The sequence below is a fragment of the Tursiops truncatus genome, chromosome 7, assembly GCF_011762595.2.
Source record: "Tursiops truncatus isolate mTurTru1 chromosome 7, mTurTru1.mat.Y, whole genome shotgun sequence".
Classification (NCBI taxonomy): domain Eukaryota; kingdom Metazoa; phylum Chordata; class Mammalia; order Artiodactyla; family Delphinidae; genus Tursiops; species Tursiops truncatus.
Genome location: NC_047040.1, coordinates 42932220 through 42958851, shown reverse-complemented (window position 1 = coordinate 42958851; position 26632 = coordinate 42932220). Strand labels below are relative to the sequence as shown.

General features: G+C 42.4%; 1 protein-coding gene across 4 annotated transcripts in view; it reads left to right on the top strand.

Annotated features, from left to right (window-relative positions):
- MYO1B (myosin IB) overlaps nucleotides 1-26632 on the top strand; it is a 183663-nt gene that overhangs the window by 22769 nt on the left and 134262 nt on the right. For 3 of the 4 annotated variants that reach the window (XM_019931482.3, XM_019931483.3, XM_019931486.3), the window contains exon 2: nucleotides 9194-9337. In XM_019931482.3, coding sequence (XP_019787041.2) covers nucleotides 9203-9337 — 135 coding nt within the window. In that variant the 5' untranslated portion in view covers nucleotides 9194-9202. Of the gene's footprint in view, nucleotides 1-9193; nucleotides 9338-15823; nucleotides 16045-26632 lie in introns of those variants that run through there. The other variant, XM_019931484.3, reaches the window with a different exon arrangement.

Sequence of the window (26632 nt, the reverse complement as noted above, 5' to 3'; positions counted from 1 at the left end):
ATGTCATCTCTGATAAGGAATTTTTTTTATTGAGGTAAAACATACATAATGTAACATTGACCGTTTTAACCTTTTTAAGTGTGCAGTTCAGTGGCATTAAGTACATTCGCATTATTGTGCAACCATGTACCTGTTAAACAGCAACTTCCCGTTCCCTCCTCCCTCAGCCCCTGGTAACCACCATGCTAGTTTCTGTCTTCATGAATTTGACTGCTCTAGGACCTCATATAAGTGGAGTCATACAGTACTTGTCCTTTTGTGACTGGCTTCAGTTAGCATTATGTCCTTAAGTTTCATCTGTGCTGTAGCATGCGTCAGAATTTGCTTCTTTTCTTAAGGCTGAATAATATTCTGTTGTATATATATGTCACATTTTGTTTTGTGAATAATGCTGCTTTGAATTTGGGCGTTTGAGTCTCTCCTTTCATACCCTACAGTAGAATTGCTGGGTCGTATGGCAGTTCTCCATTTCATCTTTTTGAGCATCTGCTAAGGCATTTGAATATTAGCTTAAAGACACTGGAGAGTTATTGAAGGATTTAAAGCAGGACTTACCTGATCAGACTGTGATTTAGAAAGGCGACTTCGGTGGTGTGGCCCATGGATGGGGGAAGGAGAGGGCTGGCAGAGGCTGTCGGGGAGACCACTTAGGAGATGTTGCCTTCAGCGTGAGAAATAATGAAGGCTGAGCTGGGGCAGTCACAGTGGGGAGGGGCGGGGAAGGGATGGAGTGGGAGTGATTAAGCTGATATAATCAAGGAGATAGGTTGGCTGTGAGGGAAGGAAGAGACAGGGAGAGGCCAAGGATGGGAAACTGAATCAGTTGTGGCTGTGGAATTTAGGGGGAGTGGAAGGGTTTTGTTTTGCTTTTGTTTTCTTGTATTTTGGTGTGTGATGATACAACAGACAAATTTTGGATGTATTGTGTACATCTTTGTGCGCCGAGATGTTAGACACAGCCAAGTGGTAGAGATGATTGGTGGGCGGGCTGTTGATAATGTGGGTTGCTGATTTGGGGGAGGGGGAAAAGCTAAAGCACAAGGGGGCAGATGGCCATGCAGTTTGGCTGAATTTAAAAGTGTTGGGGATATCATTGGTGCAGCTCCATGGTTTCATAGCTCCTGTGGATCTATTTCACATTCCTACCTGAGGCAGAAATATTGATATATATGAAAATTTGTAACACCAGAAACGATGGCCAATTCATTGGTTATAAAAATCAGGTTTTGGGACTTCGCTGGTGGCACAGTGGTTAAGAATCCACCTGCCACGCAGGCACGTGGTACTGGAAGATCCCACGTGCCTGCGGAACAACTAAGCCCATGTGCCACAGCTACTGAGCCTGCGCTCTAGAGCCTGTGAGCCATAACTACTGAGCCCGTGTGCCACAACTACTGAAGCTCGCACGCCTAGCGCCTGTGCTCCGCAACAAGAGAAGCCACCGCAATGAGAAGCTCGCGCACCGCAACGAAGAGTAGCCTCCGCTCGCCGCGACTAGAGAAAGCCCGTGCGCAGCAACAAAGACCCAACACAGCCAAAAATAAATTAATTAATTAAAAAAAAAAATCTGGTTTTGTAAGGATTCTGATGAATCCAAAAGGATTTAAACTAAAGCATGAGAGTGTTGGATTTGTCTTATATTCTTTTTGCTCATCTACATTTTCTGATTCTTTTTTCTGTAGTGAACATGTATTGCTCTTAAGCATTAAAAGGGTCATTTGAAGTTTCAGAAGTGGCCTATTCTCTTGTCTTAACCCTTTTACTGGACTGTGAGCTCCTGGGGGTGTATAAGAGGAGGAAGTACCATGATTTTTCACAGTGTGTCCCTAGCACTTAACACAATCCCAGGGACCAACAGGGCTCAATACTGTAAATGGTGGTTGAACTGAGTTGAATGGAAATTTAATCAAACTTTTCTCAGAGATGAGATTCCATGCTATTCTGAAAGATCTGGAAATTCCAGTGTTTCTCAGTCACTTAGCCCATTGCATTAGGTACGGAACCGGAACCGCGTCCTGTAGACTTGGTCCCTCTTTTACCTTTGTCTTGCCATCAGGATTTGCTGAGTCTTAAGACATTTTGTTCATGAAGTCTTGCCACATTGGCCTTGTTTTCTTACTTAAATGTGTTTCTCATGTTATTCTTAAAAGCATTAGCAATGTCTTTGGGAGCCAAATAGCTCAATTCTGTTTCCTGTCCTTTGTTGATAGTAATATGTTTTTAGAGGAATGGATCAAAGCGGCTTGAAGCCGCAGTCATTATTTTGCCTTCTGGTCTGCTTTGACAGAACCAAGCAACCAAGGATGGCAGCTGTGAGAATGTGCCCTTATTGAATGAATCAGTTGTCAACTGTAAATTTGCATACTTGTTCTCCTTTTGTGTTTCTGTGAATGCCTGCCATATGCCAGAGGCTGTGCACTGTGCCTTTGGGGAGAGAAAGATGAATAAGGGTGACTCTGGACACCAAGGAGCTGATTCTCCAGAAAAGGGTCTAGGATGCATACATGACCACCCTACAAGCAGGTTAATGAGGGGAACTCGAGTCAAATAAGAACAATTGTTACTATGCTAAGCAGACGCCCTGAAGGTGCTGCCTCTGATGTGTATTATTAATGACATTATAGTAGACGTGTTTCAACAGTCCCCATTTACAATTACCAAAGCAGTAGATAATCTCCTTTCATTAAGTCTTCCTGCAAGTGGCTTTTATGGCTTTGCTTTAAAATTTCCTTCAAATTTATTTATTTAATTAATTTATTATTATTTTATTTATTTATTTATTTTTTTGGTGGCGCTGTGAGGCTTGTGGGATCTTAGTTCCCTGACCAGGGATTGAACCCATACCCACGGCAGTGAAAGCGCCGAGTCCTAACCACTGCACCTCCAGGGAATTCTCATTATTTATTATTATTATTTTATTTTATTTTATGTTTTTTGTGGTACGTGGGCCTCTCACCGTTGCGGCCTCTCCCGTTGCGGAGCACAGGCTCCGGACGCGCAGGCTCAGCGGCCATGGCTCACGGGCGCAGCCGCTCCGCGGCATGTGGGATCCTCCCAGACCGGGGCACGAACCCGTGTCCCCTGCATCGGCAGGCGGACTCCCAACCACTGCGCCACCAGGGACGCCCTATTATTTTTTTAAATTGAAGTATAGTTGATTTACAATGTTGTGTTAGTTTCTGGTGTACAGCAAAGTGATTCAGTTTTTTATATATATATATTCTTTTTCATATTCTTTTCCATTACGGTTTATTACAGGATATTGAATATAATTTCCTGTGCTATACAGTAAGACCTTGTTGTTTATCTTTTTTATCTAATAGTTTGTAGCCCAAAGTTTCTTCAAATTTAAAATTGTGTTCATGACTTGATGTTAATCCCTGTTAACCATTGCACCCTGAGCTCTGATTTGTGAGTGTTCTTTCAAACTCTACAGTAAAACTCTTTCAACTTAAAAATACACATCGTTTCTCATCTGTGGCACTCTGAGACCTTCGAATAACATGGGAGACCACCAGATGCTATATTTCAACTTAAACTGCATCTCTTCTTAGTCATTATTAAATTATCAATTACTTTGCAACAGCTTTTCAGTGTTGCTGCTTTGATATCAATAGTAGAATGGCCATGGCCTTCATAAGGATGTGCCATGAAGTTTGGCCATGTCTGTGTAGGGCTGTTGGCTTGGGGAATGCTGGTCTTGACGTTCCGAGCATAGATGACGTTAACATGGTAGGTGGCTGGTCATTTAAGGTTGGGACTGAATAGACTACTCATATTTAAATGTTAGGTTACAGATGGCATTTTAAGATGCTCTAAGATGTTTATGTTTCATTCTCTTTCAGATTTTGAGGAATTTTTGAAATGATGCTTTCAATACTTTAAATGGTATTTTTATACTGCAAAAGATGCCAGTAAGTGAACTGGTGTACACTGAAATATAGGTAGTAATTTTGGAAGTTTTTGAGATGAGAGTCGGTGGGGGAAGGAGTGGTTGTGATCATATATTTTGTTTTTCTTGGATGGACAAACAGATGGAAAGAGCTGGGGCAGCCATGGAGTCACCGGGTATCAGTTGGTGTGCTTGGTGGTTGGGCTAAATCAGCACTCTTAGGTAGAGGCCCCACTTCCAGGCTCCTCTGTGTTTCCTCGGAGGGCTCCGCCAGTGGTTGTATTTTGTAGATGGCTTTCACCAAGGTTGGAAGAAAAAGATTAGGTACCTGTAATATTGAAGATGTAACCGTGGTTTAAAATTATATGTTGGGCACAGTACTTAGTGTTCATGTCGATTAGGGATCTTGGTTGCTTGCAATGCAGGAACGATGTAGAGACTCACAGAATTGCAGAGGTTGGAGGACCAGGAAGGATACGGGCTTAGAAGCTAGGCAGGAACCTAAGAGAGACTGGAGGGCTGGGAGGCAGGATCCGTAGCAGAAACCATGGCACAGGAACCACCTGGTTTCATGATGCTGCTGTTGCTGCAGTGAATAATGAGTGTAACCACCAGCTGTCATCATGACCTGGGACTCCAAGTCACAGGAGGATGTCATTGGCTGTATATAAACCACGTTCCTTGGGGTAGAGAGAGAGCAGATCTGTCTCCTTTGAATTCTGTAATGGGAACTGGGTATTGCTTCTCACTAGATTACTTGTCGCAAGGTAACTGGGCCCCCTGAAAGGGAGATTGGGTGCAAATAGGAATAGGATTGTATACTGGATGGTGTCCCCTTTAAAATAAAAGACCAATGTTTACTATGCTCCCCCTTTGGCTGCCCAACATTCACATAAGCCTTTCTTTCCATACTTAGGCTTACGAAAATAAAATGCCCCAGCCAACATAATGCACCTCTTCCCTGTATGGCTGAAAACAGAGCCACCCCCTCCCCAGAGGTTCTCAAGAAAACCTCCTCTGTCCATTGTCTTCTGTGGCCCCATCTAAGTGGAGCATTGGGGATGATGACTTTGTCATGCTTTAGCAGTTGTTTTTTGTTTTACGAGTTGGAGGTCTTGGGGTTGATTGTCTTAAGAGTCAAGCCACTTGTAAGTCACTGTCAGCCGTACTTCTTTGCAGTGTAGATCCCTTATAAACGTTGTTGGCTTTCGAGGTTTATCTGCTTCCACGGACTAATAACTAAAACCAGATATACTACCAACCCCTCAGGTTTTGAACCTAGAACTTGGTCTGAGAACTTGTCTCTGGGCGATTGGACCTGGCCTTGTTGCTCTGCCGAGTGCCTTAGCTCTTGGTTAATGGAATCCACCTGGGAACAGTTAAGAAGCTTAAGAAGCAGTAGAGCAGGCGATACCTCCCCTGTACTGCATCTTCATGGTGGGAGTGCTATCCCTTTTTCAGGCTGTAGAGATGAAACAGTTGGTGCTTGGGATAGAGGACTGCTCCTCTATGTCCCCTGCCCCCAGGCAGAATGACTCAACTTAGTAGCGTCATATGTTCTCCTCTCTGGCTTTCAGACAGACCAGTTTCACAGCAAGCATGTCTTTTTCTTGTAGATCCTTAAGAAGTAGCCAACACATACTCTGGCATCTTTTTTTTTTTTCCCCTCGAATTCTTGAAAGTTGCAGGCACGGGTCCATGTCATAAGGCACAACAGGCCGTGGTTTAATCAGCTGTGTCTCTATTAAGTATCAAAGGTGATCTTGCCAGTCTAAGATAGTAAGTAGGTCCTCATGCCTCCACTCAGTGTCCTTGGCTCAGCCAGTCCACGCTCTTCAGTGTGTTACTGACGCACTCCATTTCCTCATGCCAGCTTCTTTTATTGGGTAAGATGCTTTCTGTGGCAAATAACAGAAAATCCAACTCAAACAGTTTAAATAATAAAGAGAATTAATTGGCTTCTGTGACCGACAACTTGAGAGCTGTGGGATGGGCTTCAGGTGTAATTTGATCAAGAGGTTTGTGATGTTATCAGGTTATTTTCTTTCCCCGCCCTCCTCCTTGTATTGTTTTCCTCCTCAGACTAGGCCCCTCATGAAAGCAGACATGGTCACAGAAGTTCCAAGTATCACATCTGTAAATCATGCCACCCAGAGGTAGATGGAACGAACCTTTGTCCTCATATTCCAAGCCAAAGCCTCAGGCTCAGTTCTATGACCAGCCCTGAATCAATTACAGTGTCTGGGAGGTGGAAATGTGTTGATCGCCTCGGTGTAGATCGCACGCTACATTCCCAGAGCATGGGATAAAATTGGCTTGCCTGGAACAATGTGGTTTCCCCTGTGGGTCTTGGGAAGGGTGCAGGTGGACATCTGTGTGTCAAACAAAAAGTATCCTTAGTGCTCTATGTACGTTCCCATATGAATTCTTCTGATAGTTTATGGAAACCTTGAGTTAGCAAGTGATTCTGAAATTTGTTCCTGTAGTCAGCGTTGCTCTTTCAGAGAAAAAACAAATCAGTTTCTTTTGGCTGAACAAAATATTCCGACTAATTTCGTTGAGATGTCGAAGTGAACCAACCAGGCCTGGAGATGGTAGTCATGGTAAGGGAAATCAGTCCATGTGTGCGAAGATAGGAAGTATCTCTGTGTCATTTTCTCAGTGTCCCAGTTTCACCAGGAGAATGAAAATGAGGGGGAGGATGTCACTGTTTGCTCCCCCCTAAGTGCCTAGATGCTAAAAAAGTAAAACGATAGGAAACAAAACTGTGCTGGCATGACTACGTGGATGTTGCTATTACCTTTTCAGTTGGTTTACTTTATTGCTGTATTTTGATTTGCAAAAGTTGTATTTTCAGAGTTTTGCACTTTTACCCACTGCCTGTAACTCAGCATTTGTTTTGCTCTCTTCCGCCCTTCAGATTATGAAGTTGGGATAGAAGTGTAAAAATTAGAACCCATACTCTTGCTTGAAACTTGTATTTGAAGAAATGGTGAAGCAGGTTTAATTACAGAGAAAGACTGGCTGCTTAATTACTGTTACCTGCAGCGAAGCTGCTGTCTTTCTGCAGCTGTTTCCATAAATAGACTTTATTATATACAGGAATCTACCCCAGGGCAAAGAGTTCCCATTCTGCCTCTTTGCTTAATTTAAATTGCTGGTGTGCGGTGGTTATTTTTGAAACTCTTCTCAGGTTGACTTCCCCCTTAATCCCTAAGCCTTCTTCCCTCATCTGCCAAATTGTATGTAATGCATCGCAGCTAGAGTGCTTTTGGCATTTCTCGAGTCTGAGAACTTGAAATTTGATTTAAATGTTAATTTATTGTGACAAAGGTTGGGTACTCATGTTCCTATTCCTGTACAAGTCTTTCCACGGACTTGGCATGGGCCCAGCTGTCTCCCTGGCTTCTGCTGCATCTCTAGAGAGTGGCAAGTACCCCTCCCTCCACCTGGTTTATTTTGAAAGATCTGGCCTAGTTCAAAGTGCGTGAAACCCTTCTTGGTACGACTATTGTTGGGTTTTAGCGATACCTGGGGCTATTTATTCCAGGTGTACTTGGTATGAAATTTAAAAAGACATTAACAAAAAGTTAACCCTGTTTTTCTTTTGAATATTAAATACTTCTTTATTGGTTGCTTTCATTTATGAGAGAATCTTGCTGCTGCTTCTTGGTTTCTTTCTTTAGCTTTTCAGTGCACACTTGAAAAAAAATTCTTTTTTTAATGGGTCAGAAATAAAGAATGTGTTTGGATTCATAGAAATCATTAATAATTAATAATAAAGAATTATGTAATTCCCGGTCTTTCCCAGTTCTCTTTAAAATAGCCCAACTAAATGTAGTTTCTTTTGCCTCTAAGAGGCCTACTAGATGTTCTAGACTAGAATAGAGTACATTTATTTAAATTGCTAAGCCTTAAGCAAGAAGACTGACCTTTATAAGATATAGGATGCTTGAGTGACTCCTTCATGGAAAAAATTAAATGTACTCCCCTCTCAGTATTAGGGGCATGAATCTATGTGAACATTTATTAGTATCCTGAAATATTATTTAGTGTTAGTATCCTGAAGTTAAACAAAATTGACCTCTGCACTGGAAGTATTTAGAGGGAATGGCCCAGATGAATTTAGTTCTACATCCTGATGATATTAGAGAAAGCAGCATAACACACACACACACACACACCTCGCCACACCACACACACTCTCCTAAATTCAGATAGTACTCTTGACAGTGATCAGATTTGAAGTCTTGGGCATTTAACCTTCTGCTCTTGGGTGGCACCGTGCACTTTAGAGTGGGAGTCCAGTGCTGCCTTTGCAGTGTGCCTGTGTTTTCCACTTGGTAGGCTTTCACGTTGAGCTAAAAGGAAACTAGTATTTCTGGTCTGTTCGTTGCATGTTAATTCGGTTTTGCTGTTCTAGCGGTGTGTCTGTTGGAATGAGCGTTGAGAATATTGAGGTCACTCTTGGCAGGTTATATCATATAGGCAACCTTTGATTTTCAGGTGGGGTGTATCATTTTCTTTATAAGTCAGCGTTGACTCCTGGAATGAAATTTCTCCCCATAGATGTAGTGTTATAAGTGGTGATTTAAGTTCTTTTAGCACAAAATGTAACACACTCCTAATTAACCATAAGCAGGATTTCTTAATCTCCTTGAGCTTCCTTATCTTAAAATGGGGATAATGATAACAACCTACCTCATAGAGTTGTGAGGATTAAATTAATTAATGCATGGAAAGTTCTTGATACAGCATCTGATGTGTGACAAAAGTACTCAGTAAATGTTAGCATCATTTTTTAAACATTTCCTGGGAAATGGCATTCTGCATTTCATCATGGAATACTGGGGGATGCCGTCTTCGGGCAGCAGGTTCCTGTGGGTTCAAGTCTGACATTGGTAGGCAAGGGCTAGTGGAAAGGGGTGGGTTGGGTTCTCTTGCTAGAGTTTTGCAACTTCTGGTTGGGGAGAGGAGATGGTCTACAGAAGAAAACGGTGACCCTGGCTTCCTAGTGGCTCTTTCTGTAGATGGACTTTGCTTGGGTTGATGACTGGAAGGGAGGTTTGTTTGTGGCAGCAGGTTGGCAAGTGGGGCTTCTAGCAGCTTGGCAGTGACTGCAGCTCCCGCAGAGGCTTCTGACGTAGGTTTTGGGGGCAGGGGCGGGGGCGGGTTACGACATTGATGAGGCAGGCGAGGGCCATTTAGAACTAGCAGTGTTTCATTTCTCCATTGGTGCTAAGAACCCATCTGAAATTATCTTGCTCATTTATATTGTCCCCCTTTCCCTCTTTCTTACAGCAAGAGACTATGGCCAAAATGGAGGTGAAAACGTCACTTCTGGACAATATGATTGGAGTTGGAGATATGGTTCTTTTAGAACCTCTCAATGAGGAGACCGTCATCAACAACCTCAAGAAACGGTTTGACCACAATGAGATATATGTGAGTGTGCACTGGAGGTCATCTGGGGGGTTTAGACTTCGCATTTTGTGGCACAGACCTGGCTTTTCTTCCTTAGACTCTTCTCTCTTTTTTCTGTTTGTTTACTGGAGTCCAGAGGTATTTGTTTATACCCTCAGGAAGAGTTTTGGGTTTGCTCATTTGGCACGTGAGTGATATCGCATTAGAGTCGAGTGAGTCTGCTTTCCACACGGTGTTTGTAGAGGGCTGACTGTGCAGAGTGTTGCCCTGGATGTCGGGGGTGTTCTAAAACAAGTGGAAGACTTAGTTCTGCCCTCGGAGGAACATGTATTCAGGAGGAAGTTTGAAATCCACAGGCGGCTTCTTGGATACCTTCGTAAGATTAGCAGCCTGACCTTTGAGAAGCTACTCATTAAGATGCAAGGCAGTGAACCGTCAAAAAAGACATAAACCTTCTTAACATTTGTAGTTAGTAGAGACAGGAGCAAATTACCAGATACGAATATGTGTTTGGTCCCTGGAGATTTGGGAATAGTCATGTCCTGCTATACAAAAGTATCATGTCAGACACAAAAATGAAAACATATAAATATATACAGTAATAGAAATTTTATGTTGTAAAAATTCTTTATAAAGGATTTCATAGTGTTACTCTATTAAGTTTGTTAAATATATTTAAAACATGAGTCAAAAATGCTTTTATATATAGCTTTTCAGGAATTTGCATAAAGCACAGAAATTTGCATCTGTTCAGGTAGAGACATGTTAACTAAACCAAGGAGATGAAGATTCCCTGTACCAGCAGCTGAGAAGGAAGTGGATAGATGGGGTGGAAGTAGTTTTAATAGCTTCTGACTCGCTTCTGAGTTCTTTTCTCCCCATGTTGTAGTCTATCTGTGTCTAGATATGAATGGGATTATTGGGACCATGCTTCATGTTTTTCTGTCTATCAGTGTGGGGACAGGAGGAGGAAACATAAGTAAATAAAAAGAGAGAACGTAACTGATTATAACTTTGTAGAACTAACATATTTTTTAAAATTATATGCGAAGCTGTATTTTATGTTGCCTATAGCTTTCCTTTCCAGATAGGCGATCATGTTTCAAGGATAATTTTGGATAATTAATTCTTTTTTTTAAAATTTATTTTATTTTTGGCTGCACTGGGTCTTTGTTGCTGCGTGCGGGCTTTTCTCTAGTTGAGGTGAGCGGGGCCTATTCTTCATTGCGGTGCATGGGCTTCTCATTGCGATGGCTTCTCTTGTTGCAGAGCACGGGCTCTAGATGCGCGGGCTCAGTAGTTGTGGCCCGCGGGCTCTAGAGTGCAGGCTCAGTAGCTGTGGCGCACGGGCTTAGTTCCGTGGCATGTGGGATCTTCCCAGACCAGGGCTCGAACCCGTGTCCCCTGCATTGGCAGGCGGATTCTTAACCACTGCTCCACCAGGGAAGCCCGTATAATTAATTTCTTGATGAAACAGGAGTCACCATCTGGGAACTGAACTTTCAGTCCTTCTTGATTTGATTGTTGGAGGTAGGGGGAGGTTGACAGTAACCTGAGATATATGGATACTGCTTTGGAATATTAATTTGGTAACTGGCTGCCAAACTAACTAAGAGGTGTAGTTATGTAAACTGCTGATTCAGATGGAAGAGGTATAAAACGCCATTGCTGTAGAGCAGGTGAGAGGTGTTGTTTGGTTTGGCAGTGAGGCCCCGTGTCACCTTTCCTCAAAGTGTAGCTGTTCAGTTTTCAGGTGGGAAAACATCATGGTTCTGCAGCTTTAATTGAAAATGTGGTCTGATAGCAAATAAAAGACAGACTTTAAACATTGGTCTTTGAGATGGAGATAGGAGGCATCAGATATATCCTAACCGACGTTGGCTGATCATTTTTCTTTCTGGCTCTAAGAGGCACAGTTCACTTTCAGCTGAATTGAGAATAGGATGGAGAGTAGAACATTACATGCATTCAAATACCTGATTTGTTGTGCCCACTAAAAATAAAAGAATCTCCTTTTTAACAAAATGTCAAGTGTTAACATTCATGAGTCTTTAGCAGACGAACTCTCTGGGTTTCAGCCTTACATGATTTTATTTTCTGACTGTTTTAGGAACGTTCTTTCTGGTATGAGACAAAAGCAGAAAATTGCTTTTTGCTTCCAGATATTCATATAATTAATGTTTTCCATGATACTTTGGGACTATTATTTCCATGAGATGTGTGCCTTCATTTTGTAACTTTAAACACACGTCATATTGGAGAATTGGGCATTCTCTATTTTAAGCAAAAAAGAAAAAAAAAACAGCTTATAGGGTAATGTGTGTAGTATGATCTTATTTTTTTTAATGGGGGTTTATGGATGTGTACATATGTTTGTATATTTGTATGAACATAGAGAAAGCCATGCTAACTTTAGTACCATGCTAACTTTAGCATGGGTGGATTTAGGCATGCTAACTTTAGTGGGGTGGGTTGGGATATGGGGACGGGGAAGAGTTATTACTCTTTTAGACCTCAGTATTATAGGGCTTGTTAAGTATGTATTGGTTTTGTAATTTTTTTTTTTTTTTTTGCGGTACGCGGGCCTCTCACTCTTGTGGCCTCTCCCGTTGTGGAGCACAGGCTCTGGACGCGCAGGCTCAGCGGCCATGGCTCATGGGCCCAGCCGCTCCACGGCATGTGGGATCTTCCTGGACCGGGGCATGAACCCATTCCCCTGCATCGGCAGGTGGACTCTCAACCACTGCGCCACCAGGGAAGCCCTGGTTTTGTAATTTTTAAAAAATACTGTACGATAAATTTGATTACCCCACCTTACCCTGTGTAACCCCACATGATGTATATACTACCCTTGGGAGATCTGTTTCTGGCCCTTATTCTGATAAGCGTCCTGCTTTGCTTTTCTTCTTGGGTTGCTGAAAATTGTTCAACTGATGCCAAAGGCCAAGTTAATGACATACAATATTTTACTATCTTGTATTTCACTTTGCTTTTTAATTCTTTCCCAGGAAGAGAAGGTACAGTTTTAAAAATTTTTTTTATTATTTAGTCTCTGTTGTAGTCTCATAGCTTTACTTTATCCTATAAAATTGTGTGATGGTCTCGAGTGATCCATCATGCAAACATACTGAACAGTCATTTGTATGTTCAGAAGCCGTGGTTGATGAGGGGGCCTGTGAACAGAGGGACGCTTGGCTCAGGCTTTAGAACTCTGGCTGTACCCAGAGCTTTTGCAGCCTCTTGTGTGAGCCAGCTGTAGGTCAGGGGACCCTGTTCTTCCAACCTGCCCCCCACACCCCCGCTTTCACCACCATATCTAGAGGTAAGAAATATTCCCTGCCTTCACAGAGTTCTCACAAGATAAGAGTTATCAACTCTCTAGAGTATTTATAACCCCTAGTGATCCTCTGGATCTCCAGCCAGCTGAATCTGGAAGCGGAATCCCTGGTGATCCTGTCATACTAAACCGGAAGCTCTGGGTAGGCCAATGAGTCACACGTACTCCTCAAACTACTGACTGTGGCCAGGTGACCAGAATGAGCTGAATGGCTTCAGAAAATGATGTCTGCTCCTAGGATTGGCGGAGGGTCAGTTTTTTCCAAAGTAGATGGGTTGTGTGTAAGTAGGTTGAATACTCTACTAAATGTCTCTATCAGCGTGTTAGGGAGAGGGAAGGGCAGTGGATGCTGATGAGGCCCTCTGCTGTAACCCCGTCACAGGCTTGGTAGGGAATTCTATAGTGAAGTGGTTTTATTGGTGTTGCTACCATGCTGAAGGATATGTTCCATGAGAAGCATTTATGATTGGAATTCTAAGCTTCAGGTCACCCAAAGGCATGCCTCTCAAGACTTTTCTCCTGGAGAACACCTTATGGTAGAGAAGAGTAGGGACTTCCCTGGCGGTCCAGTGGTTAAGACACCACGCTTCCATTGCAGGGGGCACAGGTTCAATCCTTGGTCAAGGAGCTAAGATCCCGTATGCCGCATGGTGTGGCCAAAAAAAAAAAAAAAAAAAAAAAAGGAGAAGAGTAAAAAGGGCCCTGGGGTGGGTAGTTGAAGTCTGTCCACTTTAGGGAAATACTGTTGAAATCTTTGCTTCCAAAGTCATTCAAAGTTTTATTCTATTCTGTAATGCATGTCATATGGTTTTGTTTTAATCTACTCTACTCTTTGCAACCCTTATTTGAATAAGAAGTATTTTTGGTGCTGACAAGTAGTTGTAGTTTGTTTTCTATCTGAATTGTCAGGTTGGGGATCATCTAGATATAAGAGGTCTGAATTAGTCCAATTTTAGGATCTTATGTTAGACTACTTGTAGTTGTAAGAGGACTGCTTTGAAAGTCTAGTAAAAATTGTCTTGATTTTTAGAAGTTGGTACTAGAATTAGGATCCCCATAAAAATAGGATCCAGTACTTCTACGAAAGATAGTAAAGTGCATGCTTCAGGATTATGTCTTCTTTGCTTTGAGTTGGCTTCACACACTTGTTTAAAAAGCCCAGAGTTGGTTCAACACCCTGTCTGTAGCCGGGCAGAGTCTCTAAATCTGAGACAGTTCCAGATGTTGACGTGGTCCTTGTGGGAAGGCTGTTCCATTGGAGATGGAGGTGGATCAGGTAAGAACAGATAGAGGGAATGTTGGCCCAGTGGGGTAACACACAGGGTCAGAGACTGTTTGCTTTGATTCCTCACTCTTGGCCGAGTGCAGCGCAGGCTGGGCCCAGCTGCAGGACGTGCTCCAGCAGTCTCTGTGGGGTCAGTGGTGGGAAATGCTGGTTGTGACATTCCTAAGCGCCGCTCTTCTGTATTCTTTCTGTCCTTTGTCAGAGCTTCTTCTGGCCTCCCCACCCCCGTCCACAGCCAGATGGGATGGTGGCAGGATTTCATGTGAACTTGGTAGGCAGGAGACGCAGCCAGACGTGATTCTGTTTTTAGGGTGACTGGGCAGGACTGTGGTTCCGTTCAGGAATAGGAAAGCTGCAATTTAAGCAAGAACAAGGCCCAGGGCAAATTTGGAAACTAAAGAACCAAGGTGTCCATTCTCTGACAGGAAGTATTTTTGGTACTAACAAGTAGATTTAGTTTGTTTTCTATCTGAATTGTCAGGTGGGGATCATCCAGATATAGAGGTCTGAATTAGTCCAATTTTAGAATCTTAAGTTAAACTACTTGTAGATGTAAGAGTGACTGCTTTGAAAGTCTAGTAAAAATTGTCTTAATTTTTAGAAGTTGGTAGTAGAATTAGGATCTCCGTAAGGATGGGATCCAATACTCTTATGAAAAATATTCAAATGTAAGTACAATATATTTGGTTTAAAATATTGGAAAGTAAATGAAAATAATACTAGTTAACATTTATTTGACTAATAATAGAAAAGGAAGGTGCTTATATTGATAGCTTCGGATAAAAGGTAGAGAGTAGACCAAGGGTCCCTGCTTTGTTTCTCTTATCTGCCTTAACTCAGGGACAGGCAGGAAAGAGTTCCTTGGTCGGGGCTGGAGGTGGTCTTCGGGCTGTCTGTCTTTTCCTACTTAGAATTTTATATGAAACGCTCAGAGGACAACTAGTATTGCTAGGAATAGCCCTTCTGAGCTGAAGATTCAGTAAGTTTTGTGAGCCGTTAGAGGTTCTTTTAGAATAAACACTTAGTTATGTTGTGGAAACACAGGAAAAAATAATTTGGATACTGTTAGAAACAACCAATGAGATTATAAGTAAAATATGTAAATTTTTTATGCGCCCAAGTCAGCCACAAAATTATATTTAAGGGTGCTGGCTGAGCACAATAAATGAGGTAAACATAAAAAAAAATACTAGTTAACATTTATATGTTTATGTGAAGTGTCAGAACCACTTTTCATTTGTATACATGAAAATTCCTACCTTTTGGGGATAACATTTTTCCTGAGAATTTAGTATAAATGGTGTATTAGTTTTCTCTTGCCGCAGAATAGATTGCCCCAAACTTAGTGACTTAAAATAACATACATGTATTATCTGACTCTTTCTGTGGGACAGGCATTCGGGCATGGCTTAGCTGGGTCCTCTGGGGTCTCACCAGGCTGTCATCAAGGTGTCAGCCAGGACTGCAGTCTTGTTAGGGGCTCGGCCCTTTTCCAAGCTCACGGGGCTGTTGGCAGAGAGTAGGGCTGGAGTTCATATGCCCAGCTTAGTGTTATTCCTACCCAGATGTTCTCTAAATTTTTTTCTTTTTAAAATTTCCTTTAAACAGCCTTAAAAAAATTACACAAGTAACAAATGCTTTTGGGGAAAAAAAATGAGATAGCATAGGGATACATAACATAAAAATGTAATTTTCTTATCTCAGCCTTAAAAAAATTACACAAGTAACAAATGCTTTGGGGAAAAAAACATAACATAAAAATGTAATTTTCTTATCTCAGTACCCCAGTCATTTCCAGAAGTAATGGTAGTTGGGTGGGTCATCTTCCAGATTATGTAAGTTTGATTAAAAATTAAATTTGTTTTGGTTTTAGAGTTGGAAGTAGAAGGTTCTCCTTCATCTAGGTGGATGGGCCTTTACCCAGAGAACCCAGACCCAGCAAATTTGAGTGAAACAAGAACCTTCTTTAATGCCACCTCCCCTCCCACCTTGACCAAGTGGGGGAAGGAAGACGGACTCCTGAGCTGGTGAAATGAAATGCCTAGACTTGACTGTGTATGAGGGGTTCACCAAATGCAGACTCAGCCTGCGCGGCTCGTTGAAAAGGTAGACAATTAAGGAAACATGGAGAACAAATTGTGTGTGTTTTCAAGAGTGTATCTTTGGTTTTTGGAATGGAGTCACAGCATTAGGGGGCTAGATAGAGCTGGGGAACAACAGCAGACCATGAGGCTGTTGTGTCTAGTTTCGGAGCACAGTCTGTCTCTTGGACAGTTTTGTAATACTTTTCAAAACAATGAGTTTTGGTAAAAGCTTGCCAGTTTCAACCTGTCCAAGCTCCCTTAAAACCTTTGGTGATTGAAAAAATTCTTCCTCTTAGAACTTGCAAAATGGCATGAGTTTATCTGTTATCTGCCAAGCTTAGGGAGTACATGCAGGCACTATATAGTACTTGATATATTTGAATAATATTTATAATATATTAATTTAAATGTTGTAATTGAAGCTGTACTTGAAGTTCACTTTGGAGGAAATTAAGGCCCAACTTCGGGTCTGCAGAAGTGTCATCTTTTGGTGGCAGTGTGGTGGGTACTAGGAAGCAAGGACCTGAGCTCCAGTCCTGGCTCTGTTACTTACCATCTGTGAGACCTGGAACAAGTACTTTAACTCCCAGGAGAGTGTTTTCTTATTGGTAAAATGATAAACAATGACAGTTAACACGTATTAAGTCCTTATTGGTACAATATGCTATTCTAAGCACTTTACATGTACGTGTTTATTTAAGTTTTACTAGAGTCCTATGCGCTGAAGGTTTTCAAATTATCTTCATTTTACATATGAGGAAACTGAGACTCAGAAGGCTAAGTAACCTGTCCAAGGTCACACAGCGAGTAGGTGATGGGGCTGGGATTCATATCCAGGAAGTCTGGCTCTGTAGTTCATGCTCTTAATAATGGTCCTGCTAAGTTTACGCAGTTACCATGTGCATCAGTGATACCACTAATAGGGAAGCATTCTCAGCCTACAAAGTGCTGTTCAACATAACTGAGTATGATACTGAGTGTATAGGTTTTGGAGCAAGGCAGCCTCAACAACCCAGACAAATAATTGAAGAGATAATCCGTATTCCTGCCACGTGTTGAGTTAGCATTCAGCAGTACAGTGACGTGAACTAGTGTGACAGGGAATAAGTGCATTCAGTTCTAAAGTCGTAGGTGCTCTCTAGTCAAAGAAAAGTGATAGCAACCGTTAGGATGGTGTGTTCCTCTCTGGAAGGTGGGAGACGATCTTGGGAGGAGATGGGTTTTCATCCTGTTCACTGGATGGCAGGTGATTGATAACTGCACAGGGTCCTTTACCTTTAAGAGCACATAGTAGAGGGACTTCCTCCCTGGTGGTCCAGTGGTTAAGACTCCGTGCTTCCACTGCAGGGGGCACAGATTTGATCCGTGGTCGGGGACCTAAAGGCCTGCATGCCGCAGGGCACAGCCAGAAAAAAAAAAAAAAGAGCACAGAGTAGAGGAGGAAGAAGCAATTCACCACAAGAGCCATGTGGCTAATTCATGCGGCTGATTCACCCCTCCCCTCTACACACACATCTCTTTCTGCTCTTAGATCTATAGTACAGATAAGTATTAATGATAATCCTAATTTCTAAAGAGAGGCTGTTTTGTGCATCCAACTGTGTTGTGGCATATTGGGCAAGGCATGGGCCTTTGGCAGACAGGCCAAGGTTGTGTCTTGGTCACTCACAACCACTGTGACCATTGAAGTAATTGACGGTCAGTTCTCTCATCTGTAAAAGAGGTATTATGATGCTTCTCTTGTTGAGTTGTTTTGGAGATTAAGGGGCATTTTATTTTATTTATTTATTTATTTATTTTGCGGTAAGCGCGGGCCTCTCACTGTCGTGGTCTCTCCCGTTGCGGAGCACAGGCTCCGGATGCACAGGCTCAGCGACCATGGCTCACGGGCCTAGCCGCTCCGCGGCACGTGGGATCCTCCCGGACCGGGGCACGAACCCGTGTTCCCTGCATCGGCAGGCGGACTCTCAACCACTGCGCCACCAGGGAAGCCCCTAAGGGGCATTTTAGCCCGGTGCTTGACATATAGTTGGAATGGAGTACCTGACCACATGACCATCTGAAAAACTTGGAAACCCAGCATGACTTTTCTTCAAGATTTCAGACCCTGAGCTTTTCTTATAATCAGAATTTTCTCTCTCTCCCCTTCCCTGACTCTCTCGTTGCCTCTCCTCCCTCCCTTTTTCCCTACCCTCTCCTACTTTGGTATTCATTACACAGGTTTCACTTTTGTTGGATTACTACTTTCAATTAGCCACATAATATTATTTTCAAGACTTGTAGCTGGTAGCATACCTGAAACACAGGACCACTCTGTACCTTTAGTTAAGAGACTCTTATTAGGTCTAGAGAATGATACATATTTGGAAAATACTTGTTCCTTACAGAGCAACGAAGATAAGGTAGTATTGTGTTATCCTGCTCTGAAATAAAGGCTGCCCGAAGTGATATTTTTAGCCGGTATTTCGGCGTGGCATAGAACTCATATATAGTTCTTTAATTCATAGTCTGAAATGACTGGCAGCACAGGAACAAAGGATTATAATATGATGGTAGTTAAGGCATGTCTCAGACTACACTGACAGGGACCATGCCTGACAAGCTTGCCTGATCTAAGGCCAGCACAGCATAGATAAAAAGATGAATAGGGCTTGAATCTCTCCTCAAACTTTGAGTTGAGAAATACTGAAAAAAAAAAAATATCAATAGAAGCAGACGCCAGGAGTCATGATGTGGTGAGGCCATGGTGGGCCGTGTGTAGGCAGAGACGGTGAATAAGAGTTTTTGCAACAGGCCAGCTTTGGAGTAGAAAGTGAGAAGACCAGTCAGTAGCAGGCCCAGAGGAAGCAGACATGTGAGTAGGGGATGAGCACATTGATAGTGGGACTGGAAAGGAGGTCTTCACAAACTTGTGTTGCTTTGTTCCATAATGTGGCCTCACAGCCATCCATACTCACTTTTGGGTCCCAGCTTTTCTTGTAGCTCGGTAATGGGTTCCTCGGGGGTTCCTGGGTATGTGATTATCACAGTAAAACCTTTAGTACTTGATGTAACTTGAGGGCATCTCTGTGCCCAGCAGCTGACAGAGCTTGACAAATCATACTTCTCTATTCTTGCATCACAGACCTTGGTGTAGAGCTTTGGCGTTAAACTGCTCCTGCTACTACTTGTGAGACCTTGAGCAAGTCTTTAAAACCTTCTAATGCCTTTAGTTTCTTCCTCTGTGAAAATTAGGCTGTCATTATTGGTTATATGTATCACAGATCTGTTCTTAGATGGGGGTGTGAGGTGTATGTCTGAATTCCACTGTTTCAGATTTAAGACCCAGATAGAAGCCTACATCAGTGATTGACCTTATGTTTGTGATTTTTCACTTAGGCAGTTTTTCACAATTTTGAACTGTGTCTGAAAAACCAACCAGAGCGTATGGTAGACCAAACTGTGTCTTTAAAAAAAAAAAAACAATTAAGACAAAAGCCCTCTTCAGGGAAATTTGGGAAATCTTACAGATGGCTAAATTTAAAATGCTGCGACCCATAATGTCTTGATGTCTTGTGATCAGATTCCCAGGACCCGAGACCCAAGAAGAGGGTGAATTCCTCTGTGTGAAGTGAATAGCATGTTGTCATTTCTGAAGATTCCACCAGCTTGTCTTGTAGAGCCGTTTTCTCAGTATCCCAGGCTTTTCCTACTGGCTTCATTAAGACCATACGTACCTCGTGTGCCCCTCTGATAACTCATCCATTCCTGTATACAGAGAGCATTTGGTAAGACTTCAGCATCATAGGACTCCTCCATGCATTTAGCTGAGATACTAACGTGTATTGTAGGCTTTTGAGTCCTGATTTGGCTATTTACTGTGGCCAAAAATTCCAGTAGAGCCAAACTCACAGTAGGTAACATTTATGAGATGCTTGCTGTATGTGTCAGGTGGTTCGTGCTTTAACGCACAATCTCACTTAATCCTCAGATTAGACAGGAGGAACCAGTATCGTTCTCCTTGTCCAGATGATGAAACTGGGATTTGGAGAGGTTCAGTCATGTGCCCAGGTTCACACAAAACTGAAAAACTTTGCTAGGTAACTTGGAGCTAAGGTTTACACAATATTTCAAATACATTTGAAGCCTTGTCCTACTGTATGACATAGAATCTGAGCAAAGAGCTCAAAAACACTGAAGTCGGGGTGACTTGGGTTCAAGTTCAGTCAGTTTCATCATCTAACCCCCCTTACCCCACACACTGACTTTTACTTCAAAACTGCTCTCAGACTGAAGCCCAGACTGCTCACTCTGACATTTGAGGCTGTCTGAAATTTGATTCCAGTCTTACTTTCTAAGCTATTACTCACAGGAGGTCTTTGCTTGAGGCAAGCTGTTTTATCCCCTGTGTCTGAAATGTGGTTGGGTGGGCCTTTAGGCTGCTATCCATGTTTTAATCCATGTTATAGCCTGTGTAGAATTGCCTTTTTTTTTAAGGCTGAATAATATTCCATTGTATCTGTACACCATACTTTGTTTACCCATTCATCCGTCAGTGGGCGCTTGGGTTACTTCTACCTTTTGGCAGTTGTGAACAGTGCTACAGTTGAACCTGGGTGTACAGATATCTGCTTTGAGTCTCTAGCAATTCATACTTAAAAAAAATACATTTTGAAGAATACAACTATCCTAGCGAAAAATTTTTAAAAAGGGCAGGGTTCAACTATGACCTAAAAACCAGAATCTCATATGCTGCTCTTCGGTGGAATGTTACTTTATCCAAATCTTGCCCATCCTTTTAGACCTACCCAAATCCTGTGACTTCTCCAGAGCATGCTTGGAGCTCTGCAGTTGACAGTGACCTTTGCTTCGTTTAAACCCAAAGCACTCCTTTAGGCAGTAAGAAAAGAAAGACTAATGCACTCATTTAGCTAGGAATCACTTAAATCCTGTTGCATCTGTTTTTGTGCCTACGGCTGTTAACCCTTAAATTTTATGTTTTATGATATAAAAGTCTCACCTCCTAAGCTCTATTATAATCTCCCAGGGGCACAGGCCACAGGAGTGTCCTGTATTTTCACCATGCCTAAGATGATGTTTTGCTTAAAGAAGGCTCTTGATAAATTTGTTGCTTGCTTGTTAAAATGGTTGTAGCCTAAATTCAGTCAAGGAAATCAATGCGGTTGTGCAGCCACGTGAAGGGTTATTTTTACCTGAGTCCTGATCCATCCTGGATTTGAACTATTATTACTTTAGAGGTGAAAGAAACATGGCTTGGAGACTGGGACTTGGAGAACTCCAACACATTCTTGAATATTTTTTGATGACATTTTAGACTAAATACTTAGCATGAAGTGAGGTATTTAAATAAACATTACCTGTTGCATTGCTACCTTCCTGATTCATTTCTCTGAAGTTAAAGGATGATTGTGACACAACGTCTTGCATTTCTTCAAGAGGTAGGCACAACTTGATGTGCTGGGATAAACATTGAAAAAAAAATTCTTTTCTGTTGAGATAAAAAAATTTCCCTGTAGCTAGAAGATCTTTTCTCCCCCTTTCTTTTTTGTTTATTCCTGGTGGTGTAAGGATTTCAGCATTCTGCAGATAGTCAAAAGGGAGGCTTCTGCCCAACAGAGTAGCTCTCTATTATACAAAGGCGAAGACGCCCGGGTAAGGCGTTGTACAACACAAGTTGCTGTGATGAGGTGTTCTTGGCCACTTGTTGCCAAAGCTTTCCGGGCCTGACAGCATGGCTTGTGTGCTCTAATGAAAAGAGAACAGATTCTTGGCTCCTGGTCCTGATTCCACTTTTGTTAGATAATGTGGTCATACCACTTAACTTCTTTGTGCTCCATTGTTATGGACATTGAAATGGAGACTTCATTTCTACCTCATGGGGATTTAGGAAGAGTTTAGTAAAAAGGTGCTTCAGTGTATATTGTATATCAGAACTTTAATAACTCTGGGGATGAGTTTTTAAGAAACTGCAGTGACGATTTGTAAACAAGTCGCCAAAAGTCATTCTGAGGAAAATAAGAAGCTGGTAGATAGGCAGATGGGATGCCTAGTTAGAGTCTCAACAGAGCAGGGGCTTTACAAATATTTTGGAAGAATTTGATATTTGGAGAGAAGCCTCATCATGGTGAAAAGAAGTCATTATAGGATTTCCTTATGTGTATTTTATGGTTTAGTTATAATTTTATTTTCAATTTCGTTGAAATATAAACTTTCAGGGTTAGGGCTTCTTAAGATCTTAATGTTGCCCTGGGAAGAACTATGATATGAAAGATGTGAAAGTCTTGTGACTTTTCTGTTGTGTACTGACGTTTCCTTTACCTGGCCTTGTGGAGGAATGTGTGTACAGTACTGCATAATGGAGATGCACAAAATATTAAACCTGTGCTTCACTATTTAACTTGAAGCAAGTGTTTTTGGTTGGATATCTTTCCAAAATGTATTTATTGCATACGTCCTTGTCGTCGAAAACAGAATACCGTCTGTCTCATTTTGGCCCTTGATTGTTAGGCTGTGTTCCGACTCAGTGCTGTAATAAGGCACTCAGGGCCCACTGAGCTGAGCTGTTGGTTCTTATTCTGAACAACTCTTCATTTTTATACTTTTAGAATTATTTTGATCACTCCTTACTCCTTTCTTTCCTTCTCTGTCTCTCTTTTTTATCCTTTTTCTGTCTCTTTTTCCATTAGTGGCCGTTGTTTCTTTGCTTAGGGTGGGAGCTTTTAACCTGGTATATCAACTGTATGCAAACTATTATGTGCATATTATATGTGTGTTTTTTGGGGGAAGAAGGTTCATAGCTTTCATTGGCCTCTCAAAGCCATCAACAACTAGAAAAATATTAAGAAGTGCTCTGTGGCAGTAGTTTTTAAACTGCAAGCTTCAGCCATTGAGTGATGAAAACCATTTAGTGGGTTAGGACCAGCAGTTTTAAAACATTTTGTAATGAATAGAATTGAACAAAGTATATCAGTACATTGCATATGATAAGGATATTTATGATTTTGTGAAACTTATTTCATACATATGTATGCACATATGTGTATGTAAATATACACTCAAACACACATACTTGGTTGTGATGCAAATTTTATTTTTTACAGTGAGTCATAGTCAAACATTTGAAACATACTGCCATGAGAAGGCCCCAATTTACAGATGTTGCCGCTGTTTCTCTGTAGTGTGCTGAGATGCCATATGCCAAGTTTATTATAAATGTGGCTGAAATGAAAGGGTAGCCAGAAGAATTTTCTTTTGTTCTTGAAATGTTGACCGAATTAATTACATAGGACAATTTAAAGGGGAAGGTAAAATAGCAGATAGACCAACAGCGACACTAGCATGGTTGCTGCATTTGAAAGTAAAACCTGGTCCTGTGAGCCCTGAGGGTGAAGGCTACAAGCAGTGGTTTTTTGTGTGTGTGTGTGTGTGTTACGCGGGCCTCTCACTGTTGTGGCCTCTCCTGTTGCGGACGCGCAGGCTCAGCGGCCATGACTCACGGGCCCAGCCACTCCGCGGCACGCGGGATCCTCCCGGACCGGGGCACGAACCCGCGTCCCCCGCATCGGCAGGCGGACTCTCAACCACTGCACCACCAGGGAAGCCCCCAAGCAGTGGTTTTTAACTCTGGTTACACGTTTCTTTTTCCGGGGAGGCTGTACGAGATGCAGATGCCTGGCCCTTCTCCCGACCATTGAAATAGAATCTCTGAGGATGGGGTTCTGGAAGAACTTTCTTATAGAATGAAATGCGTGATCCTTGGGTTATATATCTGTCAGGGACCTTTCCTCTGGCTTCTGGATTGTGGTCTGAAGAGTGGCGGTTGCTGGATGACCACCTCCAGAAAAGACTTCTGTTTTCACTGTAATCACAGTAGGAGCACTCGAGTATCATTTGGTTATTCACAAGGCATCTGTTCTGGGATTCTAGAGATATCTGAAATACGAAGACAGGGATTGTTTTGACTTAGGAGTGTTTGTACATTCTTGGTTTAATGTCTGCCCTTGAGAAGTGGAAGATAAACTTGTTAATTGAATATGCCATTTGTAGAAAGGTAGAGCCTTTCCTTTCCCTCTTCCCTTTTCCTTTTCTCTTCTTCTTGTCCCCTCCCCTCCCCTCCCCTCCCCTTCCCTTTCCCCTCCTAGATGTCAGAGGCTGGTTCCGCAGGGTGGTGAGAGTGGAGGTGGCCTTCTGTTGTCAGGGTGGTGTGCACACTTCAGGACTTGGAGTGCTGGGGGCCCGGAGCATGGAGGTTGTGAACTAGGTTGGCCGGGATGGCTAGGAGGTTGTTTCCACTGAGGAAATAAGTACATTGATTGAGCTCATCCATCCATCCATCCATTGAGGGTCATGAGAGCCACACTTGTCTCAGTTGGAGAAGGTAGATAGAACCTAATTGCTAAGTAGTTTTTGCCGTTATGAGAAAGGAGTCCTTTTTGGTGTAATCAGCCTACTAGAAGAGCAGGCTCCGGATTCCAGTAGGAGTTGCTCTGTGAGCCATTTGGGACATAGGGACCAGGTGGAATGTGAGCGCAGCCCAGAAGTGGTCTGGTGGGAATGAGCTAAGCTGCTGGAGGCCTTTTGTGGGCTCTCTCACTGGCACCGTCCGAGTCCGCAGTAGCTCATTGGTACTGGACCCAGTACATACCTACCTCTTATTTCCAATAGAGTGAGTGAGTGGAATTCTAGAGGACAAGAGGCGGATCCTCTTTGCTGCTCCCTTTTGTAAAAGTTTACAGTGCTTTTCTTTCTTTTGTTTTTTGGTTTTTTTTTCTCCTTGGCATATTCAGAATAAAAAGGACATGTAATGCCCAGCTCTCTTATGCACATACTTAAGTTTAAGAAACTGTGTCTTACCTCCAACTTCTTTATTCCAGTGGTTACTTAATGATTTAGTTTAGGATCTTTTTTAGAGCATGATGCAATAAGAAAATACTGACTTTAAATTGTATACAGTTTCTTGTTAAAAAAATAATGAAGTACGGTCAGCCCTTGGTCTGTGGGTTCCTCACCCACAGATCCAATCAACCACAAATCAAAAATATTCATGGGAAATATTCCAGAGAGTTCCAAAAAGCAAAACTTGAATTTGCCATGAGCCAACAATTATTTACATAGCATTTACATTGTATAAGGTATTATAAGTAGTCTAGAGATGATTTAAAGTACACGGGAGGGAGGATGTGTGTAGATTACATGCAAATACTATGCTGTTTTATAGAAGGCATCCTTGTTTGAACATCCTTGGACTTTGGTCAGTCTCTGCAGGTGGTCTTGGAACCAATCCCCCAGGGATACTGAGGGACAGATGTATATCATTTATAAGCCCAAATGTTAATTGATGTAAAAATGAACTGTCTGGTCACTATTGTTCTGCTCCCTGGAAAGGAGGTTTAATTTGTTATTGCAGTTACTTGAATGTAGAGTAGATAGCTGCCTAAAACTGGAATAGGATTGTAAACTCCACCCAGCCTATCAGCTGCTTCCAGGAGTATCTTTTTCTTAAAGAAGATGTTGGGGGTAGGAGTTTATTAATTAATTTATTTATTTTTGCTGTGTTGGGTCTTCGTTTCTGTGCGAGGGCTTTCTCTAGTTGCGGCAAGCGGGGGCCACTCTTCATCACAATGCGCGGGCCTCTCACTGTCGCGGCCTCTCTTGTTGCGGAGCACAGGCTCCAGACGCGCAGGCTCAGTAGTTGTGGCTCACGGGCCTAGTTGCTCCGCGGCATGTGGGATCCTCCCAGACCAGGGCTCGAACCCGTGTCCCCTGCATTGGCAGGCAGATTCTCAACCGCTGCGCCACCAGGGAAGCCCCAGGAGTATCTTTTGTGTCTCAGAGAAAGGAGGCTTGTGACTATGAACATTTGAGTTATTCTGTTGGCAGATGTGGGACTATTTAAATCTTTGACTAATGCACATGGAACCTTCAAGGAAGAAACCCATAAACAGCAAGGGCATGTATCACACAGTACAGGACAAACCTACTAGAAGTTCAAGATTAGAGGATGCATATCTGAAACATATGAAGTGGAATGGAGAGGGAGAGCACAGTTTCCTTTACTGTTTGCTTATTCAGATTGATAAAGCTTGTCCTGCTTGGTCCTTTTTCTTACTCATTGAGCCGTGTTGGTGTATCGGTAAGGTAATTGTCGCTGTGTAACCCCCACCCCCAGTTAATTGCATAAAACAGCGACCATCTGTTTGCACACAGTTCTCTGGGATAGCAATATAGGCTGAGTTCAGCTTGGTATAACTTCTGCTGGTCTCACCTGGGATCGTGAATGTGGCTTTAGGCATTTGGTGGCCTAACAGGGACTGGATGGTTTAGAATGGCCTCACTCATGTGTCTGATGGTTGTCAGGCTGTGTAGTTCAGGCCCTTGTCTTTCTGTGTGACCTCTCCAACAGTCTAGCTCAAGTTCATTTGCATCATGGCTTCTAGTGTCAGTCATAAGGGTGGGGGAGGGGCAGCATCCTAATACACAAATGCTCAAGCGTCTGCTTGTATCTCATCTTATAATGTCCCTTTGGTCAAATCTGTCACATAGACAAGTCCAGATTGACGGGGTGGAGGATAAACTCTGTCTCTTGATAGAAGGAGTGGCAGAGTCACATT